The sequence below is a fragment of the Canis lupus genome, chromosome 25, assembly GCF_003254725.2.
Source record: "Canis lupus dingo isolate Sandy chromosome 25, ASM325472v2, whole genome shotgun sequence".
Taxonomy (NCBI): domain Eukaryota; kingdom Metazoa; phylum Chordata; class Mammalia; order Carnivora; family Canidae; genus Canis; species Canis lupus.
In genome coordinates, this window is record NC_064267.1 from 31,983,455 (window position 1) to 31,999,905 (window position 16,451).

Genomic DNA, 16,451 nt, shown 5'->3' on the forward strand with positions numbered 1-16,451 from the left:
AAAAAAAAACCCTGACCTTACATAATTTACAAAAATTAATTCAAAATGCATCTAATACCTGAGGGCTAAAACTCTAAAACTTCTACAAGAAAACACAGGGGAAAATCTTTGTTTTTGAATTAGGCAGATTTCTTAGATAAAACACAAAAGCATGAGCCATTAAAGAAAAAAAAGATAGTTGTAGATTACACTGAAATTAAAAGACAGTGCTAAGAAATAAAAAGACAAGTCACACCTGGGGAAAAATATCTGCAAGATACATCCAATAATTTGTATCCAGGGATGCCTGGGTGGTTCAGCGGTTGATACCTGCCTTCAGCTGGGGGCATGATCCCGGAGTTCTGGGATCAAGTCCCACATTGGGCTCCCTGTGAGGAGCCTGCTTCTCCCTCTGCCTGTGTCTCTGCCTCTCTCTGTGTCTTTCATGAATAATAAAATCTTAAAAAAAAAAAAAAAAAGAATTTGTATCCAAATATACACAGAACTCTTTCATTCGATAGGAAAACATCAATAAATAAATAAAATGTTGGAGAAACATCTGAATAGACACTTCACTAAAGAGGATATAAGGATGGCAAACAAGTGCAGGAAGAGATGTTCTACATTTTTATCTGTTAGGGATACAGAGAATTCTAAAATGAAAAAGACAACATTGGGTGCTGGTGAAAATGTGGAGCAATTGAATGTGTTGCAGGTGAGCACGCACAATGGTGCAACCACAATGGAAAAGTTTGGCAGTTTCTCAAAAAGTTAAACATATCTCAACCACACACCCCAGGAATCCCCACTCCTAGATATTGTCCCAAGAGAAATGAAAATGTGTTTAAAGAAAAAAAGTCCATCTGTGAATGTTTATAGCAGCTTTATTTGTAATGGTAAAAAAACAATCCAAATATCCATTCCATTGGTGAATGAGTAAAGAAAACTGGTACATCCATTAAACAGACTTTTACTACTTAGTGAGAAACAGGAATCAACTACTTATAACATGAAACATAGATGAATCTCTAAGGCATTTTGCTAAATTTCAAAAGAGACACAGAAGGATATAACTCTTATATCCATTTATACAACATCGTGGAAAAGACAAAACTAGAGGGATAGAAATTTGCTAAGTGGTTGTGAGAGGCTGGGGTTGGGGGAGAGAGGGTCTGACCGCAACAAAGAGGTAAGAGCTGTTCTGGGGTGATGGAAGTGTTCTCTTATGTAACGGTGGCAGCTGTTCTAGGACTGTATGAATTTGCCAAAATTCACACTGTACATTTAACAAGGTAAACTTCACTATAGTTTACTATAGTTAATTACACCTCAATAAGTCTGATTTCAAAAAAAAAAGAGTTCTTTCAATCTAAAGCATGAACCAGGCGCTAATAACCATTTCCTTCTTATCACGCTAAGTCTTAAGCCCCACACTCAATTCCACAGCTCAAATGCCATGGGGGGCAGCAAGAGAAAAAGGAAGCAAAGTGGCACTGAGGTGACGGTGGAATGAAGGAAATGCATGCCAGAATGTTTATAGAAGAACTCTATCACGTATGAACCAGGGAAGATAACTTGATATCCATTTAATTTTAATTTCAAGGAATTTGTCTTAGGGACATTTTTGACACAAGCCCAGTGTCGCGTAATTTTCAATCACAAAAAAGTGGAGACAACCAGACTCTTTAGTAAGGAGAGGCTAACTAAGTTATAGACATGCAGAGTGTACGACTCTGCAGGGATTCAAAAGACTGAGGCTGCACTAGGATTCCCCGTAACAACATGGAAGTTCAATCCTGGTGTTTTGGTGAATAAGAAAATCAAGCTGCAAAACGGCACATTATAGTGATCCCATCAGAAAACAACAAAACCTACACTTGTGGGTATACAAGCAAAGGTCTGGAAGACGTAGGCCAGTTGTTAACAGTGTTCACACGGAAAGCTGGGGAGGGGCAGGTGTGGCTGCAGGGAGACAGTTTGGAATGGTGTACAGTTCTCCACTTTTTTCCAATAGACACATATCACTCCCATGATAAATACGGATGAAAATTAAAGTGACAGAGAAGCACCCACAGCAACAATGAAGGGCTGCCCCGGCTCCAAGTTAATGTATCCAGATGTCATGCTGCCATCTTCTGGAGCAAACAAGCATCGACAGGAGCGATGGGCTGCTGCAGTAAAAAAAGATTAAGGCAAGAACAAACTCTTCCAAAGCCCACTTTCCGATTCGACCGTTAATGAACAGAAACAGCTAAAAACAAGCAAGCATGATCAAGTACAGAAATAATTAACTTTTCACAAATCTTAGGAATACAAATGAGACAGTGGATAAAATTATGCCCCAATTGGTTTGATTTCTCAGACCTCTTCTTTTTAGGAAAACTGCCTATTTGTTATTTACAGATAATCAACAGAACATTTATACTGATACATCCCGAAACTAACAAAATACATCAAGTGTTTACATCCTTAACTGGAGATGCCAGAAAACAAGAATTTAACATTTGAAAACTCAAGCCAAAAAAACCCACATATCAAATGTGTCCCTTGTCCGCATTAGCACGGTTTGAGAAACAGAACAAAGCGGGTGAGCTTCTTAAAATTCAAATACAACGGAGATCACACATCATCATACAGCAACAAGGGGAGGAAAAAAAAATACCAGTAGTTTTATCCTTCACATGAAAGGAAGAGACCAAAAAGCTTTTAAAAAACAAAACCCTTAACATCGTATGTTTCTGAAAGTTTTTGTTCTTTTCTTTCTAAATTACCAAAACCAAAAAGTTTCAGAATAGTTCGTTTTGCTGAGGGGAGTGTGTGTGGGGGGTGTTGTTTTCAGTTTTCAGTGGTAGAGATTTGCCAACTATACCAAACTATAAACGGGGAGGGAAAAAAGCCCATAAATAATTTACGTGTAAAGATAAAAGAATTTTTAAAACAATCCAGCCTTTAGCTGAAGAAATTGGGGATCACTTTGAGTGTTAATGTAAAATACATTTAGTCTTTAACAGCAGGAGTTCCAGACCTATTGGTGCCAAGAAGGTAACAAATAGTCTCTATCTGAGGCAGGGGAAATGGGCACTCAGCAGGAGCTTTCTTCCCTGTTGTGTTATTTATAGAGAGCTCTATTTGTTAACATGTTTCTGCTATCAGGGAGACGGAGAGTTCAATGATTTAAAGGATTTCAAAGACAATTGTTTAATGATACAATGATTTATGTGCATTCACAAATTCCAGATATATAGCAATTTAGATTTTCAAACTGCTGTCATCAAAAGGGTAACAGGAGAGGACGCTGCTGAAAAGTAACTGGAAAATCCAAGACAAGTGATTGTACTTGAGATCGTGAAATAAAGAGAACTGCTGGAAAAGGCCAGATTAAATAAAAAATCAGCCATCTACCACCATCTTTGTGTTAGTAACCTAATTTTCCAGGGCCTTTTCATAGGAGTTTCTGGATTAAAAAAAAAAAAATTTTTTTTTAATCGAGAACCATGAATTAATTCCCAAATCAGTAATTTGGGTTTTCTTTGAATAAATCCTAAATGTGACTAACTGGAATGATCTGGAAGATGATTCAACTAAACTGCTCTGTTTTCACCAAAAACTAAACCTGCATGTCCCACCCCACAAACCATGTAAGAGGTTTGTTTGAAGAACAGAATGTTTTCACCGTATTCATTCATAAACTAAATACTCATTTTAGAATGCTAGATTTATAATATTCTGATTATTGAAGGAATTTTCCAAGGTGCCATGTTTAAGTTTTGGTTTTAACCTATTAATACAAAATTTTCATTTGAGACAAAGTAAATTAAAGCTTCTCAACTTTAAAACGTCTTATGATTTCCATCTTTCCTGTTAACATTTTTTAACCTTTTTTTTTTGCATTTTAAAACACATCTTTTCTCTTTTTCTAACAGTTTTTAACCTTGTATACCTTCCATCTTCACAAAATTACATGAATTCTATCATTTTGTTTTTTAAACTCTTCTCATCCAGACAGAATGAGTCAATTCTAAAAGACAAGGTTTTTTTGGTTTGTTTTTGTTTTTGTTTTTTTTGCAACAGAGACTTAAACGCTTCAGTGAACATGTACCAATGTGAAAGCTTCAGTAAGTGTGTACTATTTGGGGAGAGAAGAACAATATTAAATAGAATGTTTTCCTTTTCAATGAAGAAAATCACTTATTTCTACTTAAAAATAAGTTCAACTCAAATGATTTTATTTGAAACTTTTAAAACACCAAAGCTGAACAAGGGACATGAACTGGAATGAATGAATTTTTTGAGCACGGATGGTTACCTTCTCTGCTGCCCTGCGTTCTGTAGGAAATGCCAGCTACTGCTTTAGTTCCTGGACAGGTTCGATTCTTTGGAAGTCCTTCGGAGAGCTCTCTCCCTTCTGGCTGAGAGAGGTTCTTCTTTTGTAGCATTTTGCCTGAGTAGTAGTATCTCTTGTATTTGCGAGCACAGATGTGCAGACACTCTTCCTCCTCTTTCCAGGTAAACTGGAAGAAGCAGCAGCAAAGCCCTCTCTGTTTTCTTTACCTGATACAGGGAATGGCATACTCGGTTTCTGTCCAGAAGACACAGTTTCTTTAGAGAGGGACAGGCCTCCAAATCCTCTGCTGTCAACTGTACATATCGTTCTCCTTTTCGTTTTCTGGGAAGTGCAGGAAGTGGAAGGAAATGGAAGTGAAATCCACACGAGCCCTTCATCTTCCAAATCTTTCCGTAGCCGTGTGCTGCGTCTTACTTTTGTTTCGCTGTTTGTTCTCTGAAAGGTTTGCTCGATGGAGTCAGATAAATCTTTATACAGTTCAGAATTTTCTAGACCAATTTCTACAGAGCTGCTCGCAAGGTAGGGAGATTCGTGATTTCCATTTTCTTCCAAATATAAACTCTGCCCATCGGAATAACATGAAGAGTGCCTTCTGTGCTGCTTTTCTCCACCACGCATACCAGTGCCACTTCTACCTTTTATGGAGTTTCTTCTCAAACCTGCACTCGGTCTTTTACTTTCTTTTACGTTGTTGATTAAGACCTCTTTATTCTGGAAGTCAGACGTTAAATGCATGGTCTGCACTTTTCCTTCTGTAGCTATGAAAAAGTCATCCTGTTTTTCATACTTTATGTTTACATCTTCTGAAATTTTAAAGATTTGGAAAATGTTTTCCACATTTTGACTGGCAGTAGCCAGTTCCCGAGACGGCAGGATAACACTGGATTCTGCATCATCGGCTGCCAGGGGCTCTGCGGTCACAGAAGCACAAAAAACATGACTGCTTTCGCTCTCAGGGCCCGCCTTCAGTTCATCTGCACCTTCTGACTTAATTTCTGCTTTTGGAATTATTTTATGTTCACTAGTTGCTACAGCATTTATATTTAAATCTTGATCTAAAGCAGAGTTAATAAGCGTCAAGGAACTTTTGGTGTAAGAGCTGCAGAATGCAGACAGATCGTATTTATTAAAGCCCTGATTCATCTGCAAATCTTCGGGGCTCTGGGGCAAAAGACTCTTTCCTTTAGGAGGCTTTGCTTCTTCAAGTTCTTCTTCAAGTTCACCGTTGGAGTTGAAATCATCTAAGGGATGTAAATAAGTTTAAGTCTCACTAAAAAGTAACAATGGAAATAAAAGTCAACATATCAAACAGGTGCCATATCATCTATTCTGTGTTAAGCTTTCAAAACTCACAAGACTTAGCAAATGCTGCCCTGTACTTGCCCCCATCTGTCATCTTGCTCTTTCCTTTCTAGTTCTTCTCCAAGCCACAGGTTAAGAAAATATGTATTTAATACATGAGTGGATAAAGTACATAATCTCAGACCATGAAAATGAGAAGTGTATCTCAAATTGCTTCCTGTAATGTACTTTCCACACTACAAGGTCAATCAGCACAAGGCGGCCACATTTCCCATTTCACAAAAAATGAATCACTGAAAGTGGGCACCGCCGTGCTTCTGAAACTTTTCTAGCTACATTTCCCCTGAAATAGAGAAAAGAAAACTTGGAATTCTGGCAGATCTGAGGGTACTTCTGCAGACTCTTAGGCCCTGTGTTTAAAAATTAATATAATTTAAACTGCATTATACTGTCACATAGAGCTTTGTTTCAATATTCTAAAAAATCTGTCCCTTCCACCTCAATCTCAAAGTCAGACTCTAGGAAGATATGCCAGGTGGAGGTGCCCGGTGTTTCTGACACCCTGTGTCACATCACACAGGTGAAAGAAACATCATTGAGGTTTTAAAGCTATGGAACACAGCCTTAAATAGATAAATCTTAAAAAAAAAAAAAAAAAAATTTTTTTTTTTTTTTTAAATGGGGCACCTGGGTGGCTCAGTCTATGAAGCCTCCAACTCTTGATTTGGTTCAGGTCATGATACCAGGGTTGTGAGATGGAGCCTGGGGTCTGGCTCTGTGCTCAGCAGGGAGTCTGCCTAAGATTCTCTTCCTCTCCCTCTGCCCCTCCCCCAGTTCCCATGTATGCATGCTCTCTCTAAAAAAAATATTTTTTTAAGATTTTAAGCTGTGTAACACAGCGTAAACAAATTCAGGCTTTCAGTACTCAGTACTACTGGATCCCATCTCTCTTGTTATCTCAGAGAGTAAAGTTTTTAAATGGCCAAATAAGTATAAAAAATATTTTAAACAAAATCAGAACTGTAGGGTATACAAATCATCAGCTGAGCTAAAAATCTAAAAACCAGTATTTCATGATTTAGGTACTTAAAATCAGGTCACATGAGGCAGAGATTAACAGAGGGTCCACTTGGTGGCAACCAACTGATATGTCACTTGGGCTTTTCATACAACTTTAAAAATCAATGTTTATGTATTTGACATGCTAGGGAAGAAACACAGGGGTAAGGGATGGAGGGAGGAAAAAAGAAAGGGATGGGGGAAATGGAAAAGGGAGGAAGAATAATTTGCTTTAAACCTTTAAAACATGACACCATTGGATAGAGAAAAAAATAATCCTTCAGGTGTTTTTAAAAAGAAGTTCTCTAATAAGATGCAAGATGGAAAACATACACTAAGAGTCATCGTTTAAACATCTTTGGAAAAACTCCTGTCAGGAACTGGAGATATAATGAAATAAGACTTGGTCTTCAGTGTCAATGTGACTGCAACTTGCAGGGGAGGGAGGCAGAAGAACATTACAAACTAGACAGTAAAGGTGCAGTGTGAACAAAGACTCTCCCTGAAAGGCAGCTAGTGGAGCTAAATCTTAAAGGCTAAGCAGCACTGGGGCCAGATTAAAAAGAGGTGCAGTGGCCAACCCCCTGTCTCAAGACATAGTACATAAAGCGGCTGGGGTGTCGATGGTGCCCAGGGGCTGGAGGAGCATAGGTGATGATGGGCTACCTGTGTGTGCTTTAACTCTGTGCTTTTCTGAAGTTAAGAAGCAGGTTGAAGCCAACAGTCCAAGGTGGCATATACTGTATTCGTCCTAGGATCTATTATAAATCCTATAGATATATTGCAAATGGAATGCAGACTATATACATTTGATGACTGACAAAGACAGCTATTTTTAGAAATTATTCTATACAAAATTAACACACCAATGAACACATACTGTTATTAATTTCAGCATGATTTAGTCAATCTTCAAATTCAGGCATTATAAAACAGATGTAACTCCAATTTTTATCTAACTAGGATGTCAACTGACTTAATCTTTGCTTGCCAACATAACTGTTTCAAGGTAATCAAGTTCAACTCATAAATGTTATTTCTAATAGATGCTTGGCAGTGCCAATTCTACTGGAACATCATAGGGCAATTATTATTTTTTAAATTTTTGTCCATCTGTTACTGAGCCATCACCTTGTTTACGTTTCATGATGGACCATAACACCACACAGAATTCATTTTACTTTAACAGCATGCTATAAAAAAATCAAAACATTAAAATGCTTTAAAAAGAAAAAGGATGGAAGGAAATTATTTCCCCTAAAATTATATGTACTGGTACTATCTTGTGTCTTTGTTTCTCTGGGGAGAAGATCCAGAGTTTCCATCAGTTTCTGATGAGGGTAAAAGTTACCAACTACTGCTTCCTTAACTTCAAAATCTCATGGTAGTACGACACAAGGTTGTTTTTTTATTTATATGCTCTTTAACAGTGAATGGAAAAAAGGCAAAAGAGGGTGCAACAGCAAGAAAGTGATGGAGAAGACAAAAATATCAACAGGAAAAGAGCAGGATACCTGAACACATCCTTCCGGCGCCTAGAGTGGCAGGCATCCCCTCGGAGAGCTCAGGCAGCTCGGAAATAGGACTGAGGAGCGGCTTCTTCGAAGCAAAGTCTCTTTCCCCATATAAAGACTTCTGAACACTCTTCTTTCTCTTTGCTTTCTTCTTCCTGCAACTTTTTAAAGCCTGTGAAATGTAGTAAAATGCCGTAATTGGGAAAGACGTCACACCATTGAACTTCTGAACCTTTAATTAATTCTTACAGAAAAACCTGATATTAGTTATGCCATTTAAAATTTTAGAAATTCTGGGATGCCTGGGTGGCTCAGTGGTTGAGCGTCTGCTTTTGGCTCAGGGTGTGATCCTGGAGTCCCCGGATCAAGTCCCACATCTGGCTCCTTACATGGAGCCTGCTTCTCCTTCTGCCTATGTCTCTTTGTCTCTGTGCACGTCTCTCTCTCTCTCTCTCTCTCTCTATATATATATATATACACACACACACACACACACACACACATATATACACATATACCATGAATAAATAAATAAAAATCTTAAAAAAAAATAAATTTTTAGAAATTCTGAGTCAGGCATGGGTGCCTGGGTAGTTCATACAAAGTCAAACAGAATACGAAGCAGAACTCCAGTTTACAGATTATATGGTAACTAATGGTCTACATTTCCACAAAACATTTGCCAAAATAAGTTCTGGGTAAGTGAGAGATAGATTAGATGCTGTAAAGCTGACAGACTTAAGACATGAGATATTTGTAAATCAGATATAGTTACAGAATGACTCATGATTAACCTAGAATGAGGTATCTACTGGAAACTATGGGAGACTGTCCTCTGCTCATAGGTTTGGAAGAAGAAACAACAGTTGCATACATAAAAGATAACACAAAGCTAGCTGAACTACTTCAAACAAAAGATGATTTAACCAAAATTGAAATGAGTAGGTCAAAATGAGATGGGTTAACAAGCACAAGTAGAAGATGACAGACAATGGTCTGGTAATAACTGATTACCAGACATGTGGGTTTCCATAAAAAATTGAAACTGTTCTAATACTATCTGGAATGTAGTATTAAATTCAATTTTGACTGCCATGTTAGCAACTGAGAATTAATGTTCTCTGTTAAAAAAAAGTTCCATATGGAAAAGACTTCAGTGAAACTCAAACACTGTATTGTTATGAGCAAAAAGAAGTACACTCAGTGTGATAATATTGGAGAGAACTAGACTTTAGGTCAACATAAGGAACATGTTTTCAGCAATTAAAGTTGCCAGAAAATGGAATCCATGCAAACATTTATTGAGAAACCACTATGTACATGTAGTAACTGGCTAGATAGGAAACAAAAAACAAACAGGATGTGGTCTTTAAGGGGCTCCCAGTCTAAGGGCAAGTAACTGTAATACATACAAACCATGACAGGGTCTCTATGGACTCAGATTGGTATGTGGCCTATAGGGGGCTTTCAAGATTGCTCCCCAAGGCAAGCAAGGCCCTTGTATGCAATGAGTATGAGCCTGAAAACAATGAAGGTTCACTGCACGGTGATTCAGGGAATGACAACATTTGATTTTACATTTAAGAAAGATTATTTGGGTGAAAGCATATAAACTGATGACGTGAAAGAACAGATGATATTCAAGAGTACAAAAACGGCACAGAACTGCATGTTCCCTGAGATATGTATAGATATCCTGTAAAAACAAAACAAAATAAGACATTCCATGGAAAAATAATTTTAGAACTGTACAAGATAAATGTTTCTCTTGGTGATTTACAATATACATTCAACATTAAATTCTATGAGAAGTCCTCAGTATAAATAATCTTCAAACACATTAGGGAAATGCTGGGTTAACTATTTTTCCATGAAATACATACATATATATATATACTTATGGAACATCTGTTGAGATTCCATGAACAGTTGGGGAAATGACAGCTTGGTCAATGGATGTGGAAACCAAAAGAAAAAATCTTAACTTGGGCTCCTCAGATGAGCTGTGAAAGAGAACACACGACCTCTGGTGCCAGATGCCTGACTCTGTCACCTAACTGCTTTGCGATCTTAGGCAAGTTACCTCACCTCTCTATACCCCCTCCTCTGCAAAATGGAAACCACACTGGCACACACTACTGCAGCGAGAATTGTTAGTTGATGTAAGTGAAATGGTTAAAATAAGGCTTGAGCCATACACAGAAGAGCTATGTGTCAGCTATTCTTGTTTTTTTAATTCCTTCCTACTACTATGAGAATATAGGGAAAATTTTTTTTGATTCCAAAGTATGCTTAGTGTTATTGTGTGACACAGGCACTACACAGTTAATACCCTATGGTCATTGTCATCAGTTATAACTTCTAGAATAGTTTGGGATTCATAGGTACAGAAAATACCCTTCTAGCAAGATTTTGGACATCTTTGTTCATATAAGATGTCTCCCATACCTGCAACACTTCCCGAAACACAATGACTTCCCGATAAAAAAGAAGGAATGAACAAATGAATGAATAAATGCAAAAGAAAAGGTATATTTAAAACTTCATAAAATTTGCTACACATAATGAAAAACTAATATTGCTTTTTCATTGTTACGGGCCAGTAGTACACCAACCGAGAAAAGACCAAAGATTATTAAAGCACTTGCACTCTGTCATGAACATACCTCTAATATTGCTTGCCTATTAGCAGGTTTCATTTGCAAAGGCTAAAATCTTATCAGAATTTAAATTTGTTCCAATACAAAACAGCCTTGCTTTTATACTGCAATAAAAAAGCTGCATGTCACTGGAATCCTAGGGAAGCCACTGATTACAAACGGTTAGGCTCGTATAAGACTTGAGGCAGATAAAGGACAACTGAACATACTATCCCCAAAGTGATTCCAATCACTCCAGAATCATCAACAGTTCTTCCCAGCGAAGGAGATCACTAAATAGATGTAAATACTTGTCTTTTGTTTGCATAAACAATACTTAATTTGCTTCCTGTGAATAGCTTTAAAATTATTTTAAAACAATTCATGTACATAGCAACAAATCACATTGCACAGGAAAGCTTATGATGAAAAGCACACCCTTCCCTACACCTTTCATTTATTTATTGGTTCAACTTTTAGTTCTTAATGGCTAGCTCCACCTCTCTAAATAAGAGGCTCATACTGTCATTTTTTAAACCTTCGATAATGGAAAGTTTCTAACAAACAACAGGTAAAATAGTATATTGAACCCCAGGTACCTATGATCTAGCTTCAACAATTACTAACATAGAAATCAGGATTCATTTATAACTCCCTCCCTCAGATTTTAAAGCAAATCCCAGGCATCACCTCATTTCATGTGAAAATCCTTCAGTATCCCTAAGATATAGAGCTTCCCCCGCCCCAATAATAAAATGAAACATTTTATTACCTGGCATTATATTGTTGATTTTTTTTCTTTTTACAATGCCATTTCCCCCCTAACTTTATTGAGATAAAACAGACAGATAAAATTTAAGTGTAAAATACACAATGTAATGACTTGATATATGTATATATTGCAAAATAATTATTTTTTTTTATAATAACAAATACTATTCAGGAATAAAAGGAACTAACTGTTGATATACACAGCCTGGATAAATCTCCATATAATAGTGAAAAAAAAAAAAAACAGTCCTAAGAAGTTACAGAGTGTGGTTATATTTACATAACATTCTGGAAATGGCAAAATTAAAGAAATGGAGAACAAATTAGTGGTTGCCACTAATGATGGGGACAGGCATGGAAATAGGGCTACAAAAGGGGAAGAAATCCCTGTGGCAACGGAAATGTTCTTTATCTTGACTGTGTTGGTATTTTTCTATGTGATACTACTGAAGTTTTACTGGGGGAAACTGGGTAAAGGGTACCTGGGAAATCTCTAATTCTTGTTACAACAGCCTACCCTCAAAATAGGGACTCCTGGGTGTCTCAGTGGTTAAGCGTCTGCCTTCGGCTCAGGGAGTGATCTTGGAATCCCGGAACCAAGTGTCCTGGAGACCCGGGATCGAGTCCAACATCAAGCTCCCTGCATGGAGCCTGCTTCTCCCTCTGCCTGTCTCTGCCTCTCTCTCTCGGTCTCTCATGAATAAATAAAATCTTTAAAATAAATAAATAAAATGACCTCAAAATATACAGCTTAGGCACAAAGAACAAAAAGAGCAATTTACCCTAGTTATTTCCTCAGAGATTAAATTTCTCCATTTGGCCCATGTCTTTTTACAGCTGTTCAAATCAGGATCCCTATAAGGTCATCACACATTCCATTTGGTTGACAGATCTTTGAATCTATGGTTATCTTTCTTCCCTTGCCATTTATTTGATGAGTAAACTGAGGCACCGGCCTCAGAGAATTAGTCAAACTCTGGATCTGGTTGACTGCAATCAAGATGTCTTTATTTTCCCCTCTCCCCTACACTTCCTAACATTAGTTGTTAGATCTAGACTTGATTAGATTCAGCTTTTTTTTTTTTTTTTGAAAAGAGCATTTTGTGGGTGCTTGTACCCTTCCTCATTGCATTGGAAGGACTGCGTTCTCTCCCGTGACCTTTGTAGGCTCAAGTGCTCAGTCCGATCCATCCACTCTGGCTCCCCCATCAGCCTTCTACCCCATGATCAGCAACTTTCATGAATGTGTCTTTTTAACTTAGTAGAACTTTTCCTATAAATAAGTTACCCTCATCAACTATGTGTTTACTTGAAAATAGAACTCCCTTATTTTCTAGTTTTCACAAAAATGAGTTGGTGTCCTAGAAAGCTTCTAAGGTGACCTTTAAGATTTTTTAACTATTATGAACTTGAAGTGTTTTTTCACATTTGAAGTCTGTGTTTCAATCCACCACAACTGTTATTTCAGATAATCACACTGTCCCACCTTTGGTCAGTGGAGCCCCTTCGAGATGGTTTGCGGTCCTTCCCCATGGCCGCAGGGGTTTAAGCTTATTCCTTCACTGCACACTGGTACTGACCCAGGCTCGTTCCCTATGTGTGCTGTTCATAAACCCGCAAGCAGCCATTTCACTACGGAACCCTCATCACTTTTAGTTGAAGATGGTATTCAGAAATGGCAGTCTGGGTCCCAGGGGTGCTCACTGCTTCTAAGCCTTGAAAGAGCTAGGATATCTTCTTAAAGGAATAAAACCTGAGTCCGTACTGATGTTTCCAATTCAAATTTGGCCTAACAAGGTTCTGAATTTGATTTTTAATTCTTATTATCTAATGGTCAGGTCTGGATTCCTAGTAAGTAAAAAAAAAAAAAAACAAAAAAAAACTTCACAAGAACTCTTAATTTCTTTATTCTACATTACACTCCCCTCTCAGTAGGAGTCCTTCCTTATGTTTGATTAAGCTCACTTCCTTTGTAGTCACTCTTGTCCTGAGGATGCTTTCTGAAAGGACCTCTAAATTCTAGGTTTGAAATTATTCTTTGTGAGGTTAAGCCAATAACTTGACACCCAGATGATTTGGCTTCCTTTTATTTCAAATTTCTTTAAAAAAGATTTTATTTATTTATTCATAAAAGAGAGAGAGAGAGAGAGAGAGAGAGCTGGAGAGGGAGAGGCACAGAGGGAGAAGCAGGCTCTATGCAGGAAGCCGGATGTGGGACTCAATCCCAGGACTCCAGGATCACCCCCTGGGCCAAATGCAGGCACTAAACCACTGAGCCACCCAGGGATCCCCTTTATTTCCAATTTTTAAGGACTGTTCTCTTTCTCATAATTCTGATTTACTGTATCCTGTGCCACACTGACACAGTTCAAAGTCAAAAGTCCAAAACATGCTCAGGAAAGTCTGGCTTTGAGTCTTTCCTATTCCCTCCTCTGTCTCCTCTCCCCAGGGATAATTGGTTTTGGCCTTTGGCTTATTCTCTCACTTTTATGAAAAGATTTTATATGTGTTTATCAATATATACACCTGTTCATACAAATACATGTTTAACGTTCCCTACTTTCTTAGATAAAACATAGTACATTCGATTGTCATATTAACTGCCATCACAAAATACCTCAGACTAGGTGGTTTCAACAATCTTAGTCTATTTCCTCACAGTTTTGGGGACTGGAGGTCCGAGATCAAGGTGCTTGCAGAGTTGGTCTCGGAGGTCTTCTTCCTCAGTATGCAGATGGCAACTTCCTGCTGCTGCTTCTTTTTTTTTTTTTTTAAGATTTTATTTATTTATTCATGAGAGAGACAGAGAGAGAGAGGCAGAGACAAAGGCAGAGGGAAAAGCAGGCTTCATGCAGGGAGCCCGATGTGGGACTTGATCCCAGAAATCCAGGATCACACCCTGGGTCGAAGGCAGGCGCTAAACCACTGAGCTACCGAGGGATCCCCTTCCTGCTGCCTCTTTAGCTGGTTTTCTCCCTGGCTGTGTGCACACTGAGGGTCTCCTTTTGTGTCCAAACTTCCTCTTATAAGGACACATGTCACATTGGAATAGAGACCATCCCAATGATCTCATGTTAACTTAGAGTTTCTTCCCTTTTTTTTTAAAGATTTATTTACTCATGAGAGACAGAGAGGAAAAGGCAGAGACACAGAGAGAGAAGCAGGCTCCCTGCTGGAAGCCTGATGCGGGACTCAATCCCAGAACCCCAGGATCATGCCAAAGGCAGATGCTCAACCACTGAGCCACCTAAGTGCCCTGAGGTTAGGGTTTCAACAAAAAAATATTTTGGGGGGGATCCTTGGGTGGCACAGCGGTTGGTGCCTGCCTTTGGCCCAGGGCGCGATCCTGGAGACCCAGGATCGAATCCCACGTCGGGCTCCCGGTGCATGGAGCCTGCTTCTCTCTCTGCCTATGTCTCTGCCTCTCTATCTCTGTGTGTGTGTGTGACTATCATAAATAAATAAAAATTAAAAAAAAAAAGAAATATTTTGGGGGCGGTGTGGGAGTGGGATCACAATTCAGTACCAAGAAGCCTACTCTATATGTTATTTTTACACCTTGTTTTTTTTCACTCAACAGTAAAGACATCCTGACATCATTCCATCATTGGAAATTCTCTTCACTACTTCTTCTACAGCTATAAAATACTTGGCCAACACACCATAGTTTATTCAACCAGTCTCATACTGATAGGTATTTAGTTTTTGTGTTTTTTGCATTGCAAAGGGTACTGCAAAAAAATATCTTTGCTCATATGCCTTTTTGTGTTTCTGTCATTGGATCTGAGACAGATTCCCAGAAACAAGATTGCTGGGTCAAAAGGTAAATGTTTCTTTTCATCAATGTTCAAAATATACCCTGAACCCCTAATCTGTAAAATAATCCTAACGACAGCCACAGCACCTACTATGGCCAGGCACCGGCACATTACATATATTAACTTGTTTAATGCACACAATAGGCTTTTAAATTTAAGTACCACTATTCCCTTTATTTTAAAAACAATGGAGAAATCAAGAATCTTGCCTGCCATTCCACTGGTAGCAAGTGGTCAAGCCAGAATTTAGAATCTAGGTTGGCTGGCTATAGAACCTGCTCTGTTAACCCCCTTACAGTGAATGCTAACTAACATCCTCACATCTTCTCTATCCACTTTTCACCTTCTGCTAGCAGCTACACTTAGATCGTCTTACACAATCCAGTTCTTAAAGCTTTGCTCTTAGTTGAAAACAAATAGCATTCACATCATGACTGTGTAAAATTTTTTTCATTGCTCTGCGAAGGATAAAGCTCATATTCCTTTCCTCTGGTGCCCCCTGTAGATGATTCCTAGCACTGTAAAACATACTTTCCCTTACACTTGCTTGTAATCACATTAATGTTTGCTTCATATTTACTCCAAAACTTTTATACACAGGCTTTTATTTGAAATGGTATATGTATGTAATTACCTTTCTTTTTCTTCTTATATGATACACCTTCTCCTTTCTCAATCATTGGTCTTTTTGTTTTTCTCTCCAAGGACCTTCTCCCTGGAGCACCCTTTCTTCTTGTTCAAATTTGGCCTGGTTGCTCTTCTGGGCTGGCTGAACAACCAGAGATTTCCACATACTGCTCTCCCATATCATTAGATCCAGTGTGTTCTGAATCCTTAAGCTTACTTCCTCAGTTTCCTAGAGTATCTCCTCCAGTAATAATCCAAAGAAAAACTTTCAAAGTCCTTGAGTGTCTAAATGTCTTTATTTTTTCTTCTACACTTAATTGAATTTGACTGGGTACAAAGTATTGGGCTGAAATCAAGTTTCGTTCAAAACTTTAAAGATCCTGTTCAATCATCTTTC

At 38.2% G+C, this 16,451-nt stretch overlaps 1 protein-coding gene across 8 annotated transcripts in view; it reads right to left on the reverse strand.

Moving 5' to 3' along the window:
- Positions 1-845: 845 nt before the first annotated feature.
- The window catches only part of CDCA2 (cell division cycle associated 2), a 53,773-nt gene continuing 38,167 nt past the window's right edge, over positions 846-16,451 (reverse strand). For all 8 annotated transcript variants that reach the window (XM_025463061.3, XM_025463065.3, XM_025463057.3 and 5 more), the window contains 2 exons: positions 8,200-8,371; positions 846-5,565 (listed from right to left, as the gene is read on the reverse strand). In XM_025463061.3, coding sequence (XP_025318846.1) covers positions 4,322-5,565; positions 8,200-8,371 — 1,416 coding nt within the window. In that variant the 3' untranslated portion in view covers positions 846-4,321. The remainder of the gene's footprint in view (positions 5,566-8,199; positions 8,372-16,451) is intronic.